Below are 22438 nucleotides of genomic sequence, written 5' to 3'. Positions count from 1 at the left end.
AGTTGTATATTTGAAATACTTTTCTCTGAAAGTATTTAGCAAGCTACTGGTAGCTTCGAGAGCTAACTAGTTGTTTTGATAATTGATTATTACCTTCACAATTGTATATTCTTATTACCAAATTGTCAGGCAAGTAGAGCATCCATTTCTTCATATGACAAGCTCTTTTCTGACTCAGAAATAATAAATTTCTCCAGAATAATATATTACTTTTTCTGGTGGGTGGTATGACTCATTGCTTTCATGGAAATCTCATTCTGGTACTTTGACATGTGAATTCTGAATGCACTGCAAATAAAAACAAAATTAGGGTTGGGGAAGTTCTAACATAAAAACTTGCCTGGAGAGACATGTAGACACTAACGGTTTGATCATGCAGGATGGAAGCCAATACTCAGAAAGAAATAACAGCTCTGAAACTCTGTGAAGGACACCCCAATATCGTGAAGTTGCACGAAATTTTTCATGATCAGGTATTCCACATTTTTTTTCTGTGTGTACTTATTCCCATGCAAGCTTCTACCTATCACCAGTTTTGTTGGTGCTGCTGGGTCAGAGTCAGGGATATGGACATCACCCAGCTACCAGAAAGGGCAAAGAACGTCCCCCCATATACATTCTGACCCACCCCCAAATCAGTTCATCCTTTCACTTCTGCTTTTTTCACACAGCAGTTGCCACATATGACGTGGAGGACAGAGAGGCAGAAGCTCAATGACACTGGCAGTAGTGCAGTGTGCTTATTGCCAATACAGCTGCTACCCACCATAGCTTAGTCACCACATACCTCTCAGTACTCACTAATTTTGAGCCTTCAACTTTCCTTTCACTTCTAGAGTGGAACTTAGGCTTAGGCCTAAGTACTGCAAGCTAAAGGACAAATAGGAAAAAGAAGGGCAAAGATATTCCCTTTTAGGGCCGGCCCGTGGCTCACTCGGGAGAGTGCGGTGCTGATAACACCAAGGCCCCGGGTTCGGATCCCAACCGCCTCTGCTTGGTTCATTGGAACACTTATTCTATTTTATAGTATGAAGTGTTTCCCGACTGTAGAATCACAATAAAGCCAAATGAGGTTTAAATTAAATTTGCTGTAGGGCCGGCCCAGTGGCTCACTCGGGAGAGTGCGGTGCTGATGGCACCAAGGCCCCGGGTTCGGATCCCATATAGGGATGGCCGGTTCGCTCACTGGCTGAGCATGGGGCTGACAACACCAAGTCAAGGGTTAAGATCCCCTTACCGGTCATCTTTTAAAAAAAAAAAAGATATTCCCTTTTATCTTCTTGTTTCACTTGGCAAATTCTGCTCAGACCCCAGGCCAGATCATGCTGCCCCCTCTTCTACTTCCAGTCCTGCTTTCTAACAAGAATCTGCCACAGATACATGTCACTTGGGACTTCGGAGGAACGCCATTGGGTAAGGTCCACATCTCCTCTCAGTCTTCCCACTGCTGCCTCCCATGACAGAAATCGCTCCATTACAGTATTCTTTCCCCGAGACTGGGTAGGATGACACAGTCCTACTCAAGACAACTTGGAGGCTTAAGAGCTAAAACCAATCCTGAATGTGACTTGTCCTAAATTTTCCGGTGAAGAAACTGAGATTCCAAAGGGTCATGAGACTTGTTCAAGATCACACAGCAAGGTGGTGAAAATCTAGTAGAGAGAAGCTGGTCTCCAGTACTGGGCTCTCTTCATTGTGCTGCCGTAACATCCATGACCTAGGATAGCTGGGGCCCAAGTCTCTACCACAGTGAAGTCTCCCAACGAACTATGGCCTGGAATGTTACATTCCACAGAAACTCACAGAAGTGAAGTAACAGGGTCTCACACTTTGTAATTGGTGAGGCTGGGATCTGAACCCAAGCAGTCCACTTTCAGAGCCCAGCAGCTTTTAATTACTTTGCTCTGTTGCCTCAGAGAAGATAGAAACAGGCTGATTTTCCCATCAGGTAGTGAGCATCCAAAAATGGCATCATCCTCCACTTGCTCTTTGGTTCTCATAGTCAGGAAAGGAACACCTTTGAAGCAAGAACTCCGAGGAACTGCTTCCCCTGCTCTGCTACTGCATCCGTCTCATCGAGCTGCTCAACTCTAGTGTAGGTAGTGAGTCCCCTGTCCGTGGTATGGAGGAAATTCACATGGCAAAGGAACACCTTTGAAGCAAGAACTCCGAGGAACTGCTTCCCCTGCTCTGCTACTGCATCCATCTCATCGAGCTGCTCAACTCTAGTGTAGGTAGTGAGTCCCCTGTCCGTGGTATGGAGGAAATTCACATGGCGGTCAAGGAATTGATGGATGACCTTACATGTCTCCCTCTGTGGTTTTGCAGCTACACCTCTAGTTACATCCCAAACAAGATGTTTGATCTCTAACCTTCAGACTAATGTCAGATCTCAGGCACCACATCTCTGGGTTTTTATTTAGGTCACAAGTTAACTTGGTTATTTGCTATTTTTATATTCAGTAGTTACTAGAATATAAATATTCTCCTGATATAATCCTATACATACTAGTGTAAATATTTTATCATTCTAATATGTAGTTATTGAAATATACCTTGGATTTTTCTCAAGATGGTGACACAGTTGCCTAGATCAATCCCATATTCACAGTCTTCAACTAATGAGTGAAATTGACAGGGGGTGAGTCTTCAGCCTTTGACTCTGTGGTAGTATAGTTCATTTTGTATACCATGATCTGTGCTTTATGTACTCTATGAGTTTCTTATTGCTGCTGCAACAAATCACCACAAACTTATAATACAAATTTATCGCCTTACAGTATGGTAGGTCAGAAGTCCAAAATCAGTCTCACTGGTTTAAAGTCAAGGCATTGGCAAGGCTGATTCCTTCTGTAGGCTGTAATGGACAATTTGTCTACTTGCCTTTTTTAGCTTTTAGAGACTATCCACATTCCTTGGCTTGAAACCTCCCATTCAGCACTCTAATCTCTTGCTTCCATAGTTCCTTCTCATACTACTGACTGTGATGGATAATCAGGATAATCTTTCCATCTGAAGATTCTTAATCACATCTGCAAAGTCCCTTTTTCCATGTAAGGTAACAACCACGGGTTCTGGAGATGAGGACATAGACAATATTCAAGCTAACACACATTCATTTTCTCATTGTTATCTACATTTTATTGATAAAGGACCTAAAGTTCATAGAGGTAAAGTAACATCCCCAGAATCATAAGTAAGTACTAGAACTGGTTTGACTCTAAACCTATCTTTTGAACTGCTGTCAGTATTGCCTTCCATTTTTTTAAAAGCTCAGCGGCCTATACTTGTAGCAGATCTTCAACCCTGACTTTATTTGTCTGATGTAGAAACTCAAATTAGCTTGATTTCTAGTAGCCTGGTAACATTTTTCTTATTAGAAGGGTTGTTCACCTTTTACAATTTGTCCAATATGTTCAGGATAATGTCCTTATAATTGTCTTTTTTATCAAGCAATTTTTCTGAGTTTTGCTAATTCAAAAGGAAATGTATTGTTTGTTGAGTGACATTGTTATAATGCATAACACCTGAATCTGAATATCACCATATCTTTTTCTAGACTTTTTGTATTCATTTGAGAGCTGATATAAGTTGTTTGCTTTTTAGTAGCTCCTCTGTTATTTTGTTTATGGAAATTTATGCAAAGTATAGTAAATATATAACTTTTAAAGTAACTAATATAATGCCATTGGGATCAAAAGCAATTATTTTTTTAAAAAGCCACAGTGATTTGTATTTGTGGTAAGTATTAACAGGAACCCTAAAACTAATCTGCTGAGCCCTAATGGGAGGTTCAAAGTGATTTTGTCAAACAATACCTTTTTTAAAAGGTAAATTTGCCATTAAATGGGTGTGCCAGGCCTTGCATTGCCTGTACTTGTAATCTTCTATATTATTTAAAGTAGATGATTGCACATTGTTGTCAGCACTAGGTCACACTTTAAAAAGAAAGAAGTGTAAACTTGATAGAGAAGGTTGGAGTGGAATTCAAATGAAAGAATTAGTCAAGGAAAGGATATATAAAGATTTCACTGCAATGCTTGAAATTTTCCATTACCAAAGTAGAATTCTAAAAAAGCCACATTATCCTTCAATTCTTTCATCTAAAATACAAGGATTGCTGTTGATTATTTTAATGAGAGATTATTTAAGTTTATTGGGATAGGTAATAGTAAATGTTTTATATGTTAATAGACTTCTACTCCTCTTTATTAAGACCCCCCACATTATTCTTTTTCTTTTCTAGCTTCACACATTCCTAGTAATGGAACTTCTAAACGGAGGAGAGCTGTTTGAACGCATTAAGAAAAAGAAACACTTCAGTGAGACCGAAGCCAGCTACATCATGCGGAAGCTTGTTTCAGCCGTAAGCCACATGCATGATGTTGGAGTGGTGCATAGAGATTTGAAACCTGAGGTATAAAATAATGTGATCTCTTATGTATTTCAATCTAGCATCATTATTAAATATCCCCCCAATATGAGGGTACTTCAAAAAGTTCATGGAAAAATAGAATTAAAAGAATTTTACGAGTCTTTCCATGAACTTTTTGAAGTACCTCGTATGTATGAGGTGGTTTTTTTTTTTTTTTTTAACAGCCCTGAAAGTAAAGAAAAAAAAAAAAAAAACCACCTCATACATACGAGGTACTTCAAAAAGTTCATGGAAAAATAGAATTAAAAGAATTTTACGAGTCTTTCCATGAACTTTTTGAAGTACCTCGTATGTATGAGGTGGTTTTTTTTTTTTTTTTCTTTACTTTCAGGGCTGTTAAATAGATGCACTACTTAAAAATTTGTTTTTCTGTTGCAGTTTAAAATCAATTCGTCTCTTTTTTGTTAATTTTTTTTTTTTTTGCCAGAGGATCGTCTTGAGGTTATATTTGTAAGTGTGAGAGCCTTTTATGGAAGAAATACTTTATGCAACAGTTGTGGATTAAAAACAGCAATAGAAATTTTTGTAGCAGATAATAATATCCCTTCTATATGTGTTCCATTTTAGAGGGGTTTTTTTAATGATGTATTTTGGAAGCTTATTTTTCACATTTGTGATCAAATCAATTAGCTCATGAATAGGAATGTGTATATTTTCATTCTAAATACTCGAGCATAAAGAATTATCTTGGTTTAAACAGTTACCATCTTTATATATGCTTTTCTATGCTCATGTACTATAATATTTATAGAACTGTGCAGCAGTTCAGAAGAAGCAGTTTTTTATTTATTTCTTCTTCCAAAAGGCTAAGAAAGAAGGTTCTAACTCTAGAATCCTTTTTAGGATCAAATATATAAAAATTTCTCTCTTTTAGAAAATCACCAAAGTAATAATGAAAATTGAAAAACAAAAACCAATGATTTGTAAAAATATAACAATGAATCATCCTTTATTATATGCAAAATTATACATATTTTCTTTCCAAAATAGAACTTTCTTTTTAATTACTGCTTGATTATAATGCACTTTCAAATATATTTAAAATATTAATTTGATTTTTTTTTTGTTAGACAACAGAAGAATATTTTTCTAAAAGTACCAATTTTGCCTTTTATTTAAGTACATTGGATTATTGGAGAAAGAGGACGTTTTTAAAATGGAATTCTGTGCATTCAAGTATAACTGATTTATTCTTTTAAAGTATTTAAATTTCTATTTACTTTCTATTACTATTATTCATATTACTAGTAATTAATCAAAGTGAACTGTGTTTCATGAACTTGCAACTATGATAGCTCTCCCTTCTGCTTCCTTCTTCATAGTTCTCACTCTCCTACATAACGCCCACTGAAAATATGGTACCCTCTACATTGGAGATTAGCTGTCTATTTTTAAATGTGAAAGCACATCGCTTAAATGTTTTCTTTATAGACACAGAACAAGCATGTAGTTCTTTTAATTGAAAAGATCTGTTCCATGACTGTATATAATTCATTTTCACATGTTTTATTCTTTGATAACCGGCCATCTGTCAGCTCATGAGTCTCAAATGAGGCAGCCATCCTCTCCAGCAGAATTTATGTTTGCCTTCCTACTTTCCTGATAAAAAGGTTCTTATGTAGCTTAATTCTTCTTAATTGTTCTAAGGTTTTTCTTTCAAATAGTCATTTGAAATGAAGCAGAATTATCAGATTATTTAGGACATCCTACTACAATTAGTCCTAAATAAAACTATATTTTGGAGACGTGAAAATGTACCTTTGAACTAATATTTTCCTGGTAAGATTGCTTTTACTTAGACTTTTAAGTGGCAGAGTATATTATTTCCAAACTAAAAGTTTAATCCCTTTCCTGTGTAGCATTTTAAGATCTGATTATATATCTTTTAGTAGATAGTTGTGTGGAATTCATTTTCTGCATTGGCAAAATCCTAAATTCTAGGTGAGAATCATATAAATTTAGAAACTGGATGACATTCTTAGTAGTTTGCTTTGTAATTTTTCAAACTGGTTCCATACTCTTGAAAGATTAAGAAAAGTTGTATACATCAAATTAGTTTCAGGCAGAACTTGAGATGAGGATAGAGAGGATTGAATGGTTACTTCCTACCATTCCTGATCATGCACACCCACCTCCATGTGGAACTGTCTGTAATTCTCCACTAAGGAGGGAGGCAAGTGAGCAGTGTGTTCCAATTTTACATGCTTAGGAGCAGGAGGGATGGATTAAAGTCACCAAATTAAATTGAGTGCCATGTCCCTTCATTTCCTCCACTTCAGGAACAAAGATCAAGGCAGTCCCTCACCAGTCTTAACATGGAGTAAAATTAAGTCATTTCCAAAGGCTTAGCAGGCTCAGTGAAGACAGGGACCAGGTGTGTTTCATTTACTGCTCTGTGCAGCACAGTGCCTTGCACTGCAGAGGAGCTCAGGTGTTATTTGCTGAGAAACTTCTCCCAAGCACATGCCCATGAACCTCAGCTGTGACTTCAGTTGTCACAAATTCAGGACCAAGCATAGTATAATAGAAAATTAAAGAAAATTTTTCAGTTAATTTTTTTGCTTTTCTTTCCTCCCACTTTATTCATTTTCAACTTTTAAGTGGAAGACTTAGAATGCTTTTCTTCTTTGAATCAGTGAGGCCTTCTATGATGTCTTTTATTTCAGCTAGAATAGTATTAACAAAGCAAATGATATTAAAGAGCTGGGAATAATTTAATGAATATAAAGGCACAAAAGATTTTGTTAGGATGTCTAAAGACAATATAATCAGATTCACTTACTTTAGGTAAGAGCCTCATATACTGATTGAGATGCTAATTTGTACATCAGTACAGTTAGTATTTATTAAGCATGCAATATATACAAAAATAGTACAGTAAGGCCGTAGTGATCTAGAAGCCTTGGTGGATGAATGATTGAAAATAACAATGTTTTCTGAATATTTGTGGGATGATATCTCTAAGCATCAAAACATGTTTAAGTGTTAACTTTTGAAGAAAGTATTTTTGAAATGTAATGCATATCTTTACCATGTCCCCTTTAACAAACTATACTACATGTTGTATAGCTATTTTATTTACAATGTAATTCAATGAACAGATATTTACCAAAGCACCTATTTTCTGACTGTGCCAGGCCCTGGGGACAGGGTCGTAAATAATAGTCTCTTCCCTTATGGAATTATGGTCTAATGAGGATGAGGACACTAAACTAATAATACAGAGGTGATAAGTACTAGAAAGGAAAAGTAAACAGTGCTAGGAGAAAATATAAAAAGTTCCAACTTCAGTTTGGCGGAATGGTTATGGTGGTGTCTCTAATGAGGGCTAGATGTACCTGGGCCACGTTGGAAGGTAGGTTGGTGGAGGAAGTAGAGAAAAATTCAAGCAGAGGGAAAAGGGCAGACAAGGGGTATGACATCAGAAGAGTCATGGTGCAGTCGAAGAATGTTTCACATGATGTTATAAAAGTGAAATAATACAAAAAAGTATAAAACAGAATAGCAACAGTACATTGACATCCAGCTCCCAGACCCTCCCCATGAGACTTCTCTCTGCATGAATCAAATATCAGTGTACAGAGAGATAACGTTACCTAAATGGAATCAGCAAATCCCATGACATTTCAATGAGAAGCTAATTTAAGTGTTGGTTATCTTGCAGAATTTATTGTTCACTGATGAAAATGACAATCTGGAAATTAAAGTAATTGATTTCGGGTTTGCACGCCTAAAGCCACCCGACAATCAGCCTCTTAAGACGCCCTGCTTCACCCTTCATTATGCGGCCCCAGAGCTCTTAAATCATAACGGCTACGACGAGTCCTGTGACCTGTGGAGCCTGGGTGTCATTTTGGTGAGTTTGTTTTGACAGAGCCATTAAACCTGATCAGTTCTTTGGTGTCCTCTGTACTTACCTCTCTCTTCACTGTTTTTCTCATATTCATGAAAAAATTGGCAAATTGGTTTCTTTTCTGTACAACCAATTAGAGGCCTGACTGAAGAATATTCTTTCTTAAAATTTACTTAGAAAAAAGGTTGGAATTTTTATTTTGGTTTATTATGAAATATTTAAGTTAGTTGTGTTTTATATGAATTAGAGTTATATATATTTTTTTAGGAGAAGCAATAGTTTACTTTCAAAAGATATGCATATTAGATTGGATATAAGGTGAAAATAGCAAAGTGACTCATTAGTAGAAAACCATTAAAAAATATTCTGTGAGATTTCAGACTAAAAATAATTAAAGAATATTATTTAGGACAAGTTAACAAATTAATAGATAAAATTAGAAATGTTTGTAGTCCATCATGGTAAGCATACTTTTCAGAAAATGTCCTTGGCTGTTATGTTTAGAAAAGAACATTAAGCTAGAAAAATCTTGGTGTTTTTTTTTCTCAGAATAGTTGTACTTCTTCTGCATGTAATTTGTAATGCATGATCTGAGGAGGAAAATTTTAGACAATACAGAAAGATATGAAGAACAAAGTAAAAATCACTCATAATCTTACCATACAGAGATGCTATCGTGCAAGCTTTCCCTCTCCCTCTAGCCTTTCCCTACTGCGTATGCATGTGCTTTGTGTCTTTCTGAATGTTATTCTATACATATATATATTTGAGTTTTTTAACAAAAGAGATTATGTTATACATGTAGTTTGAGTCTCAGAAATTTATTTAACCATTTCTTTACTAATGAGCAGTTAGCATTTTTTTCATTTTTTCACTAATTATAAACTACACAAATGAGTATTTTTTAAATATGTGTTTGCTTTTGTCTCATTCCCTTAGGATAGATTCCTAGGAAAAGGGTATACAAATCTTTATTTATTTATTTATTTTCCTTTTTGTCTTTTTTTTGTGACCGGCAACGGATCGCAACCCTCAGTGTCGCGCCCGTACCGGACCGGGACCGGCAACGGGATCGCAGCCCTCAGTGTTGCTCCCGCACCTCGCTCAGCCAGTGAGCGGCCGGTCTGTATGTGGGATCCGAACCCTCGGCGGGAGCGTCGCCACGCTCCCAAGCGGCGCACTGTAGCAGTGCTTTTTTCATGTCCGGCAACAGATCGCAACCCTCAGTGTTGCGCCCGTACCGGACCGGGACCGGCAACGGGATCGCAGCCCTCAGTGTTGCTCCCGCACCTCGCTCAGCCAGTGAGCGGCCGGTCTGTATGTGGGATCCGAACCCTCGGCGGGAGCGTCGCCACGCTCCCAAGCGGCGCACTGTAGCAGTGCGCCACCGGGCCGGCCCTACAAATCTTTATTTTAACGTATGTTAAATTTCCTTCTACAAGATTTGCTAGATTATGTTGTCAACTGTATGGGAGCACATTGGAGGATACCAATTTTAATCTTAAATTATATTCCACTGTTATAATTTGCATGCAGTTCTTTGACGAATATTCTGTTTGAGCATCTTTTCACACATTTGGACATTTGTACTTTCTCTTTTTTGAATTGGTCTTTATGAGCTTTGCCTATTTTCCTATGGTGAGTTTTGGTTTTTTTAAATGAATTTTAAAGCTGTATTAAGGATTTTAATCCTTTTTTTGCTACTAATATTAGAACTGTTTTTTTCTAATTTGCCATTTGTTTGAAAACTTTGTTTATAGTTTATTGTAATTTTGTTTTTTGGAGGGGTTTAAATAGAGAAGTTTTTTTTTATTTCTATCTAGTAAGATGTGTCAGTCTGTTTTTTTATGGTATCTGGCTTTAGTATCAGATTGTCACTCCATCCCTTCCCCCGAACCACGATTATAAAAATATTCTCCTAAATTTTCCTCAAGAATTATTATATTTTATTTTTATACTTAAATCTGTGTTCCATCTGGTATTTATTTTGGTATCAGTTTGTTTTCCCGCAATGGCTAGTCACTTGCAGGATAGTTCTTTTATTTTTAAGCTTTACGTGGCTTTCATTACAGCAGTTTTAAGTCATTTATAATTTTCAAACTAAACTTACATATTTATGAATATGATTATTTTTAATAAAAATAAACTAACTTTTGTACATTTGAGAATTTCATATAAGGACTTAAATTGATAACATTTTTATTAACGGCATTGTCCTAAAAAAATTAGTCCAAATAAAAAAGAGCCTCTTATTTTTAATAATTTTCTTTGCTGTTGTGAAAAAGAACTTACTTTAAATATAGGCCAGTTATGACCATCAATCTTTTAAAAGTTTTAAAAGACAGTCTTAGACATGCAGAGAGATATTTTAGAGCATTGGAATGTCATATCCGTGGAAATAACTTTGTGTAATGGCATGGATGGAAGCAACACTTCCCTCTAGATATAATTGTCAAATTTTTAATAAAAACAGGGACATAAGATTAAGTGATACCACAGGAGTACAATCACAATATCCAGACTGGGGAGTTCTATAGGACAAATAACCTAGTTTCTTCAGCAGGTAAATTGAAAGAAAAGATAAACTGGGAACCTGTAGATTAAAAAAAAACTTAAGAAACAATGTTTGCAACTTATTTGAATCCAGATTTATGCAATTTCTAATTTAAGTTCTATTTATTAAATTCAAATCCAAATGTAATTTATGTAGGTGTAATTTTATATATATATATATATATATATATATATACACACACACACACATACAATGTATATAACACAGTTAGGGAAATTTCAACATTGCAGAGATATTGAATGATACAAAGGAATTACTGCTAATATTTTAGGTATGATAATGGTGTGGTTATGATTTTTAGAAGTTCTTGCCTTTACAGATACATGATAAAATAGTGTGAGCATCAAACTTTTTTCCATATTTGCTTTTTCTTTCTCTCTAATTCTCTTGTGTGCATACTCTCTCTCTCCATATATAGTCATGGGTTGCTTAACGACAGGTATATGTTCTGACAAATGTGTCCTTAGGTGATTTCATCATTGTGTGAATATTATCATACAGTGTACTTACACAAACCTAGATGGTATAATCTACTACACATTCAGCTCCATTATAATCTTATGAGACCACTATTGTATATTCAGTCCATCGTTGACTGAAATGTTATGTGGCACATGACTATGTATATGTCTGTATGTGGACGTATTAATACATATATAGACACACACATATATGTATTTAGATATATATCTTTATCTAGATGTATACCTATACTTTTGCTGCACCACTGGCAAACAATTTGCAGACACAAAATTATTCTTAACAGAAGTTGACTGCTAGATAATCAACTAAAATTGTTAGATCTTTGAGTTGAGAGGAGCCTAAAGTTTGTTTAATTCTACCTCTTCCAGAAAAGGGATCTTTTCTACAAAGTCGCTGATCACAGTCTCCTCTTGAGTACTTCCAAAAATGGAGAGTTAATTTTTCCACTCCATAACCTGTGGCAAGTTAGAAAGCAAGAAAACTATATTTGTAAAGGTTGCTTTCTTATTTTTAGCCTCAAATGTACATGTTAGGAAATGGGTAGATTTAAGACACAGAGCAGACTTCGGAAAACTATTTGGCAGTATCTGCTATTTTGGTCTGAACATATGCAGACCAAACGATCCAGCAATTTCTATCCCAGTAATATATCCAACAGGAATGTGTATACAGATGTGCCTCGACTTGCAAAGGGGTCACATCCCAATAAACCCATCATAAGTTGAAATTATCACGTTAAGAATATCATAAGTCAAAAATGCATTTAATACACCTAACCTAACAAACATATGAATAAGATTTCTCATCAGAAACCTTAGAAGCCAGAAGGCAGTAGACCGATATGTTCATAGTGCTAAAAGAAAAAAAATCTGTCAACCAAGAACCCCATATCCAGCAAAACTGTCCTTCAAAATTATGGGAGAAAGTAAGACATTGCCAGATAAGCACAAGTTGAGGAAGTTTATTACCACTAGACCTGCCCTGCTAGAAATGCTCAAAGGACTCCTGCAGAGTGAAATGATGGGCCACTAGGCAGTAAATCAAAGCCATATGAAAAAAAATGGTGTCAATAAAGGTAAATACATGGACAATTATAAAAGCTAGTATTATTGTAACAACGGTTTTAACTTCACTTTTTGTTTTCTGCATGATTTAAGAGACTAATGCATTTCAAATAATTATTGGTTTGTTTGTAACAGACACACAATATATAAAGTTGTAATTTTGTGATATCAACAACCAAAAGAGGTAGGGATAGAATTGTTAACGGAGCAGAAGTTTTGTATGTTATCGAAGTTAGACTGGTGTAAATTCGAGTTAGAGAATTGTAATTTTAGGATGGTTTGTTTGGTTTTTTGGTGGCTGGCTAGTTTGGGGATCTGAACCTGTGACCTTGGTGTTACAAAGCTATGCTGTAACTAACTGGCCAGCCCTAACTTTAGGATATTATAACCAAAAAGAAAATAGCTATAGAGTATATTCAAAAAGAAATTTAAAAGGAATTTTTATTTTTCGCTACAGCGAATCAACTAAACACAAAAGGAGACATTAATGCAGAACATGAGGGACAAAAATGCTATAACGCATATAGAAAACAAATAGCAAAATGACAATAAGTTCCTACTTATTAATAATTACTTTAAATGTAAATGGATTAAGCTCTTCAATCAAAAGATAGAGATTGGAAGAGTGGATTAAAAACAACAACAACAACAAAAACCCATAATCCATCCATATGCTCTCTACAAGAGAATCACTTTGGATCCAAAGACACAAATAAATTGAAAGTGAAAGAGTTGAAAAGATATTCCATACAAATAGTAACCAAAAGAGAGTAGGGTGGCTATATAATATCTGACAAAATAGACTTTAAATCAAAAAGGTCACAAGAGACAAAGACATTGTATATTAAATGGTTTAATACAGCAAGAAGATATAACAGTTACAAACATTTATACATCTAATGATAGACCAGTAAAATATATGAAACAAAAACTGGCAGAACTGAAAAGAGAAATGTAGAGTCATATAATAATAGTTGGATACTTCAGTACCTCACTTTGAATAATGGATAGAACAATCAGAGAGAAAATAAATCTTCCCCATCAATCGAGATCCGTGGATCTGTGAACTGATGTAGATACAGAAACTGGGTAAGGGACACTGACTCCCCTCTTTTAGTAACTGTTGTCAGCCCTCTATTTCTATTCCTCAGGGGAAAATATGTAAGTCAAGCAACATTAGTTATGTGTCCATCTCTCCTGCCCTTGTAAACACTGTGACCTGTTAGCCACAGTCATAGATCCCTCAAAATCAAGGCACCATGACTGTCTCCCAGCCTTGCTTTATTGCCTGTGATAGTTATGTGATGCCACTTGGCTTCTGCTGTCCCAAAATGCCATCATCCTTTTGACGCTAGAGAGCTCAGTCCCATGGCAACTTCTTCCACCATCAGCCCTGGCCTACAGAAAACAGCAACCATCAGGCTTCTCTTTGTAGTCCTCTTCTAACCAGTGTGTTTCTTACTGCCTCTGTGACAGGAATGTTCTTTAAACCCTCCCTGAGGGCACTGGCAGGTGGTGGGTTCTCAGGTCTTAACATGGTACATTTCCTCCAACACTCCCTTCACTGATGATTTTGACCACTTCTTCAGTGGTATGCCAAGGAAGTTCCAGCATCCCACCTAACTTGCCCTAAGTCATCATTGTGTCCAAGCTTCCAGGAGCCATTTCAGGTAGGCTGATAGCACTGGCTCCAGATATCTCTGCCAGAATGTTGAATCTTGAGTCTCAGATGAGTATTCCCATAGCAGTTCCTTCTCCATCAGGTTTTGTGTTCCATAAAAAGGGAGTGTCTGGGATGCCGGGAATGTTCTGTTTCTGGATATGGGTTCTGGGTTTCAGGTAGTATTTTGTGATGTCATTAAGTTGTACACCTTGTGTTTCGCACTTATCTGCATGCATGTTTTACCTAAATAAAAGTCGATTTTTAAAAAATCAGGCTGAGGGCCGACCCCATGCCTCACTCGGGAGAGTGTGGCGCTGGGAGCGCCGAGGCCATGGGTTCGGATCCTATATAGGGATGGCCAGTGCGCTCACTGGCTGAGCACGGTGCGAGCAACACTGTGCCAAGGGTTACGATCCCCTTACCGGTCCCCCCCCCCCCAAAAAAAAAAATCAGTCTGAGAAAGAAGGAGGTGCAGGAAGAAGAAAATAAAAGAACTGTGTAGGGTTATAGCAAGAGGGCTTAGATTGTGTCACCCTCTTTATAATATCACTTGTTACCTTTATTTTGTACATGAAGAAATGGTCTAAGAAAGTTTAACTACTTTGCCAAGGTCACAAAGCTAGGAATTGAAAAAGCGGTTGTTTGTAGCCAGATCTGTCTGACTCTGAAGCTTATTTCCCCTTTCTGTGCCATGTGTCTTCTCTCTGGAGTAAGGTATGACAGAGGACAGAGACCCCAGTTACCCGTCCTGGAAAGCTACACCCCTGATGGGTGGGACTTTGCCAGCTGGAGAAAAAGAATGGCATTCTAAGGAGACTAGGTAGCATATGCAAAGTCACAGAGGCCTAGGAACTGCTGGTGCAGAGTGTGAGATTGGAATATGCCGAACTGCAGAAGCTGAGGCTGAAAAGGAGGCGAGTCAGAGCTTGAAGGAAGCCAATGAAGAAATTTGAAAAAGGGATGTTGTGATGAGATTTAAATTATTTAACTCTCATCTGGTGTCTGCATGGAGGGTAAAGGAGGGAAGGAGTGGAAGAGGGGCAGGTGGAAGCCGTGGAATCAGTTAGGAAGGAGACTGATGCCGCATAATCTAGACCAGTTACTCCCAGACTATGGGCTCTGGTTGAGTCGGATCTAGTCATAGCCTTCCTTCCATATCAAGGATTTAGGTAGTATATTAGGGTTCTCCAGAGTGACGGAACCAATAGGAGGGAGAGAGACAGATGGATGAGAAGGGGAATTGGCTCACATGATCGGAGGCTGAGATGTACCATAACAGGCTGTCTGTAAGCTGAAAATCCTGGGATACTGGTAGTGTGACTCAGTCCAAGCCCAAGATCTCAGAATTAGGGAAGCCAACAGTATAACTCACAGGCCTGAGAACCCAGGTGGCCAGTAGTGAGTCCTGGAGTCCAAAGGCTGAAGAGCCTGGAGTTCTGATGTCCAAAGGCAGAGGAGAAGGGTGTTCCAGCGCCAGGAGAGAGAGAGGAAGAATTCACCTTTCTTCTGCCTTTTTGTCTGTCCTGGACCCCAGCTGATTAGATGGTGCCCGCCAACATTGAGAGCGGATCTTCCCCACTCATTCCACCGAGTTACATGCCAATCTCCTCTGGCACACCTAGAAATAATGCTTTACCAGATGTCTAGGTATTCCTTAATCCAATCAAGTTGACACCTAAAATTAACCATCACAGGGTGTTTTGGGTTTTTTTTAAGTTGTTTTATCTTTGTTCTTCAAAATAAAATAAAAGTTTTAAAAATGGTTTTAAATCTTGATATCATAATAAGCCATACCACTTTATTTACAACTCTTTAAAATGTGCTAGTTGCTTCAGTAATAGAAGTAACTCAGTCTTTTAAACCCAATAATGCTAGTTATAATAGTTGGTAAATTATGCTGATTAAGTTAGTAACAGGATTATTAGAGTGGCTTTGACAGTGATTTTGGCAGTCATTCTGTTCTGTTACTCTTTTTTTTCTTTATGATAGTATACAATGTTGTCAGGGCAGGTTCCCTTCCAATCTCATGACAGAAGTTTGACATGTACCAGTGCAGTGGAAATCATGAAGAAAATTAAAAAGGGGGATTTCTCCTTTGAAGGAGAAGCCTGGAAGAACGTATCTCAAGAGGCTAAAGATTTGATCCAAGGTAAGAATCTAATGAAAGTTTACATTTTCTGTGACGTGTAGTGATGGAAGTGGAGTTATACCCATTAGATACATATTTGTTTGTTAATTACTCAGGAATCCATGTGTGTTCTAAAAAGGTTCCCAGGCTATTTGCTTCAGCCTTATTTTCTTCTTACTGGAGCACTCTCTCTTAGTAATCTTATCCACTTTTCCAGCGTGAATTAGCACTTGGTTCCCATTAGCATCTCAATCAAACACATCTGAAGCAAACCTACACTTTTTTACTATCCTTTCCCCAAACGTGTTCTTCCTCTTGTCTCCCCTCTTTTGGACAGTGGCACTGCTAAGTAGCCAGATCACTGAAGCAGAAACCTAAGCGTCACCCTTGATACCTGCACCTGCCTGGCCTTGTACAGCCAGTTGCTAAGTTCCACAGGTTTAGCAGCTCTCCCGGTGATCTCCTTCTTCCCATTCACATGCTGGTGCCTTAGTGCTTGTCATCAGTTTTCTCTTAAAATCCTCTAGTATCCTTTCAACTTATCTCACTTCTTCTCACTTTACCTGTCCATCATCTGTCGACAGAGTGAGTTTTCCAGTATCTAAATGTGATCAGGCCTCTTTTCTGTTAAAAATCATTTGGTTAGCTTCAGGTCAAACCCCTTAGTGTAGCATTCAAAATTCAAAGCTCTTAATGACCTAGACTTGTCTTTCTCTACTTCCTTGTCACCCTTGCTCTGCCATTGCAGAATACTCGAATTCCTCACATGTGCCAAGCTTTTGGGTTCCTCCAGGTCTCTACACAACCCTCTTCATCTAGCCAGCTTCTCTTCATCCTTCAGGACTCATCTCTTGGAAGCTTCCAGGTGCCCACCACTCCCTAGGCTAAGCCCTTTCCCTGGGCCTGCTAACATAGTGTGCCTGTGTATTTTGCCATTGCACTAGTACTCTGATATTATAATAACTGTTTTTTGTTTAAGTATCTCCTGATAGCTCCTCTTTGAGTATCTCTAGTGCCTTCCTGGACTCCCTGACTTGTGGAAGGTAAATGTCTGGTACATGAATGAAGTAGACCTGGGTGCTCTTTGTTCATTTGGAGCTTACCAAGTCACCAGTGAGAGTCATTGTTTTGAGCAGTTGTTTTCTCCTGAATGAAAGTCCAGTTAGCCTACAGCCACCTAGAAGTAGGCTGCTGTAACTTTATTATTAGCATCTAGAGGATTTAAATGCATATGAAAATGTAATTATCTTCAGAAGAGGTTGAAACCTTATAGAAACTATCGTGTCATAGAAACAATTGAGATTCGGTCTAAGGTTGATTTTAAACAATGTTTAAAATGACAAATCATAAAATAAAAATATCTTGTTTTTTCCCACAGGACTTCTCACAGTTGATCCAAATAAAAGGCTTAAAATGTCTGGTTTGAGGTATAATGAATGGCTTCAAGATGGCAGTCAGCTGTCCTCAAATCCTCTGATGACCCCAGACATTCTAGGGTCTTCAGGAGCTGCTGTGCATACCTGTGTGAAAGCTACCTTCCATGTAAGGCTCTGCACTCTCCACATGTTAGGCAGTTTTAGAAGGAATCATCATCAGATGTTCTTACTCTGTAGCTTCACATACTCTTAGTGATACGTTTAAAATAATGTGTCTTTTAATTGTAGGTATATCTTTATAAACACTTCATGTTATAAATACTTTATTAACAGAAAGTGCATGGGGTACCAGAGTCACTGCTAAACTACAAAATACTTACTTGATATTTAGAATGAATTTGTGAGATGAGACAGTAGTACAATATTTGAACAGTTGAAAATTTTCAGTAGGTAATGAAAAAGCATGCATGATAGAACTTTTTTCTCTCAAACTAAATCGTCGTCTTTAAAAACGTAAATAAGCATTAGGACCTAAGGCATAGGTGAAACTTGATTTATTCGAGAACCATTAGTGCATGACATATTCTAGAGACTGAGGAATATGAAGGCAGTTTGTTGGTATTAAGTATAGATTCTGTGTTTGAAAGGCTGCAACCACATGGCAGTAACTGTAGATTATGCACATTTGTGCCAAGCAGATACAAGTACATTAAGATAATTAGCATAAGGAGTAGGTGAGTTAGGGAGAAATAAAATTACCTCTGAAGGGATTACCTTGAGGAAAGAGAAGGGATAGCACTGCTTCTTCAACTGCAGGAGTGGATTAAAAAATTAATAAACTAGGAAATGTCGAGGTGTAGAGAGATGAACTGCAAGAATTTGTACCAGGTGATCCAAATCTTCTCAGTGACATATGACACAAGGTTGCAGAAGTACTGCCCAAGGCTAAGGAAAAGTAAAGACAGGCTGCTGTGAGAAGGAAGCCAGGGTGAGATTGGTAGAGCTAAGGTTCTCTGTGCTTTTTAAGTGTCCAAGATATAACCAAATGACACTGAATTGGAAGTGGAGAGCAAGGACCCATAACAGATCAAGTCTGCTCTGTGCTGAGACTTTGTGGTCAGAATTTTTAACCTTAGTTAGACACAGAACCAGTAAAAAGTATGGTGGGGTGGGGGGTTTAGATTACTGACATTCTTCAGGAATTTCCAGTCAATGGTTTCTTATTGGGATGTAGTGCTAACTTCTTCAAAAGATTTCTTAGAATCATGACTCCTGGACAGCTTAGCTGGTTTGATTTCAACAGAGCCCTCAGAAATAATTTCCTGTGATCTTTTCTCCTCTGTCAGGAGGTTTGGCTATAAAAGATTTAAAAGCTTTGTTCCCAAAACAACTTGGAGCTATATTTGCCAACAGGAAGTTATCTTCTTCTGTAAGTCATAACTGCTAAGAAAACTTCAATACTTTTACCTTGACAAGGGTTCCCTTTTTTTCTCCCCTAGGCCTTTAACAAATACAAGAGAGAGGGGTTTTGCCTTCAGAATGTTGATAAGGCCCCTTTGGCTAAGAGAAGGAAAATGAAAAAGACTAGCACCAGTACGGAGACACGCAGCAGCTCAAGTGAGAGTTCCCATTCTTCCTCCTCTCATTCTCATGGTAAAACTACACCCACAAAGACGCTGCAAACCAGCAATCCTGCTGACGGCAATAACCCAGAGACCCTCTTCCAGTTCTCCGACTGAGCAGCATAGGAATGGTAGGAAGGTAATCAGTGATCCATTGCACCTTTATTTCCCTCAGCATATGCCTGAGGCGATGTTTTGTGCTTCTAAAAATATGTCCCATTGGAATCTGCCTCAGTGAATTTTTTCAGGAAAACCGTTTGGTTATCCTTGTCCAAAAGCACTGGACAGAGAATGTTACTGTGAATAGAGCACATTATACTTTTTAGCAGCCTAGCAGGATGCCAACAGGACTACTCTTGAAAGAGCAAAGGATTTTGTAGCTTTAATTAGGGACTGGTTAGATTTGAACTGCTTACAAAGTAAGTCACAGGTTTTTCGGATGTCTGCCAACAAGAGTTGACTTGTACTGTGATGATGCCTTTTGCTTTGCCTTGTGGACAGTGGGTTTTTAAGAGATTTACACCTTTTGAACAGTGATTTATCAGAGAAAAAGCTCTGTTTTCAAAAAAGGTTCTGTAATAAATTTTATGTGTGGAATATACTTATTTCTTGAGAGAGGATTTTAACTTATTGTTTCTATTTTAAGGTTACATATGATGATAACCTGTTATTAATCTTTTTCTAAAAAGTGAAAAAAAAAGATACATGAACTTAAGGTCCCACACTCTGTATTTGGGATCCATATGAGATGCATGCTAAGCTATGTATGTTTTTAATTTTGCACTGCTCTTTCCTGGCAATTTGTTTTAATGATTATTGCAAAATATTAAGGTACATATTTCTTGGTTTTAGTAATATTGCACTTTATAAAAGAGTATGAATAAAGCAAACTGTTTTATGAAGTGCACTGTGTAAAACATATGTACTATATTTCTATCATTTTTTCCATTATGTACTTTAAATTTGTCCTCACATCCCTCTTCTACTTTGTATGCAACAAGTAGAATGGGACATGTTGTATAATGTAGTCATTAGCCACTTATGCAGCAGTGTGAGGAAAACCTAAAGGGAAATTATACTAAACACTGTGCTTCATATTTGTACACTGTGTTGTACTACAGTGAGACATTTCCTCCTGTAGTCATATATTATGTACATAATATTTTAGAATCATACCTATGACTCATTTTGAAATTTTTCTGTTAAATTTTAAATCCAGAAAACATATTTTATAAACTTATGCAGAGCACTTTTATTGCTCAAAAGTTCTGAATTCATACAGAAAACAAGTGCTATATGATGAAGACATTTCATTGAAAGATTGCTGCATTTACAAATACAATTCATTAATTCCCTATGCAAAAAAAAAAAAAGGGATAGGATTTGTATGTTATATTTTCTTTTAAAGCCATCACATGAAATGTCAGGACTGAGAAAAGTGATCTTTGCCGTGTTTACAGGAATCATGCTTAAAAAGATAATGCCCAACATGTTTATTTTATAGTCTTTGTTAATGATAACCTCTTAAGCATTAGTTTGGAATTTTGGCATGATGTTTATTTATTCCTTTCTTGAGGTAATAGCAGCATTAATTTCAACCAGTTATGAATACTAAAAATATTGCAATCTATGTAATAGTAGTATATTTATTACTAAATCAATGTATATATTAATAGCACAGTCAACAAAAATGGCAGATATTAAAATATTTTCAAATTATTGTATTATCCTGTTCACATTTTTGTCCACAGTGGTTATTGGGAATAACTTTTTATACTTTTCACTGGCCCAAATGGCTACATAATTCTCATTGAGTTAGTGAAAGTTTTATACTCCTAGCTTTCAGTCATTTCTGATAATGATGGGAAATTTTCTGTGAATTATTACCAAATTATAGATAATTTACAAAATGTGATTCCATCAGGCATGGATTTATAATAATTAAGAAAATGTCTAGTTATATTTATATTGGGTATATTTGGAATACATTTGGAAATATGTAAGTTCGCTCTTCAAGTCATTTTTAAAACCATGAATCATGGTAGAAAATACTAGTTATAAAGTACAAACTAAAGAGACTGTGTTGCCAGTAGAAAGTGATCCAGAAAAGTGGTCAAACAGTATACCTTAATGATTGATGATGTGATTGGCTCATTGTGAATATTGGAAATTGATGAGTTTCATTTTCATTTATTTCCCTTGCCTCTTCTGGAGGACAGACAATTAAATGGGTGAAACGGCAGACAGAGTAAGAGGAGGAAGGAAAGATAAGGCTTTCTGTCAACAAGTGATCCTGCCTGAGTAATCCAGAATGGGCTTTCAAGAAGACCTCAAAAAAACAGTGTTGTACTCTTACCAAATATCTTCAGCTTCACTTTCCTTATAAATACCAAAAAGACAGCACTTGATGCTAAATGTCAGTTAAGTTATATGAAGGCTCTCTGTTAGTGAATTGCACTTTAAGATTCACAACATTTTCATTTAGTTACATCAAAAATAAACAATAAAAAAATACTTTATATAAAAATGTTAAATGGAAGGACTCCTTTTGGTAGTAGGAGTAAAATAGAAATAGATGTAAAAAAAAAAAAAACCAAATATATACATTAAATTCTCTTTACGATGTTAATTTTGAAGATAGAGCCAAATCACTCCTTCCCTTCTTCCCTTATTAATTGTATTGTATGTAATTTTCATACATCATAAATCTCATAAATCCTGATTCATATAATGTATTTTGTAACTATATATGCCTAATTGAGAGGTAAGAATAAGAAAAGAAAGGTAATAGAGGAAAGACATTAAGAAAGCACAGTTTCAGGGCCGGCCCGTGGCTCACTCGGGAGAGTGTGGTGCTGATAACACCAAGGCCACGGGTTCGGATCCTACATAGGGATGGCCGGTTGGCTCACTGGCTGAGCGTGGTGCTGACAACACCAGGCTAAGGGTTGAGATCCCCTTACCAGTCATCTTTTTAAAAAAAAAAAAAGAAAGAAAGCACAGTTTCTTCTAATGACTATGCCTGTGGGTGAATGAGTTAAATGAGCTATTTTGAAATTCATTAATTCTTCCAAACTTCTATAAAATGAGAAACTACTTAACTACTAGAATAGAAAATCAGTCTCCTGAGCTATTCCCAACATGCTTGTCTGTCTTGGAGTCACAGATTTAACCCATGAAAAACTGCCTTTTAATTTTTTCTAGATTACTGATGATTTCTTAAATAAGTATGTAAGTGG

General features: G+C 36.9%; 1 protein-coding gene across 1 annotated transcript in view; it reads left to right on the top strand.

The window, feature by feature from the left end:
* Positions 1–20918, top strand: part of RPS6KA5 (ribosomal protein S6 kinase, 90kDa, polypeptide 5) — a 73692-nt gene extending 52774 nt beyond the window's left edge. Inside the window, exons 10-15 of the mRNA XM_008570127.1 lie at positions 380–473; positions 4247–4417; positions 8100–8291; positions 16063–16222; positions 17580–17743; positions 19077–20918. Coding sequence (XP_008568349.1) covers positions 380–473; positions 4247–4417; positions 8100–8291; positions 16063–16222; positions 17580–17743; positions 19077–19316 — 1021 coding nt within the window. The 3' untranslated portion in view covers positions 19317–20918. The remainder of the gene's footprint in view (positions 1–379; positions 474–4246; positions 4418–8099; positions 8292–16062; positions 16223–17579; positions 17744–19076) is intronic.
* Positions 20919–22438: the final 1520 nt, after the last annotated feature.

The sequence above is a fragment of the Galeopterus variegatus genome, unplaced genomic scaffold, assembly GCF_000696425.1.
Source record: "Galeopterus variegatus unplaced genomic scaffold, G_variegatus-3.0.2 Scaffold571, whole genome shotgun sequence".
NCBI lineage: Eukaryota > Metazoa > Chordata > Mammalia > Dermoptera > Cynocephalidae > Galeopterus > Galeopterus variegatus.
Note: the sequence above shows the minus strand (reverse complement) of the source record. Positions and strands in the feature narration are given on the sequence as shown.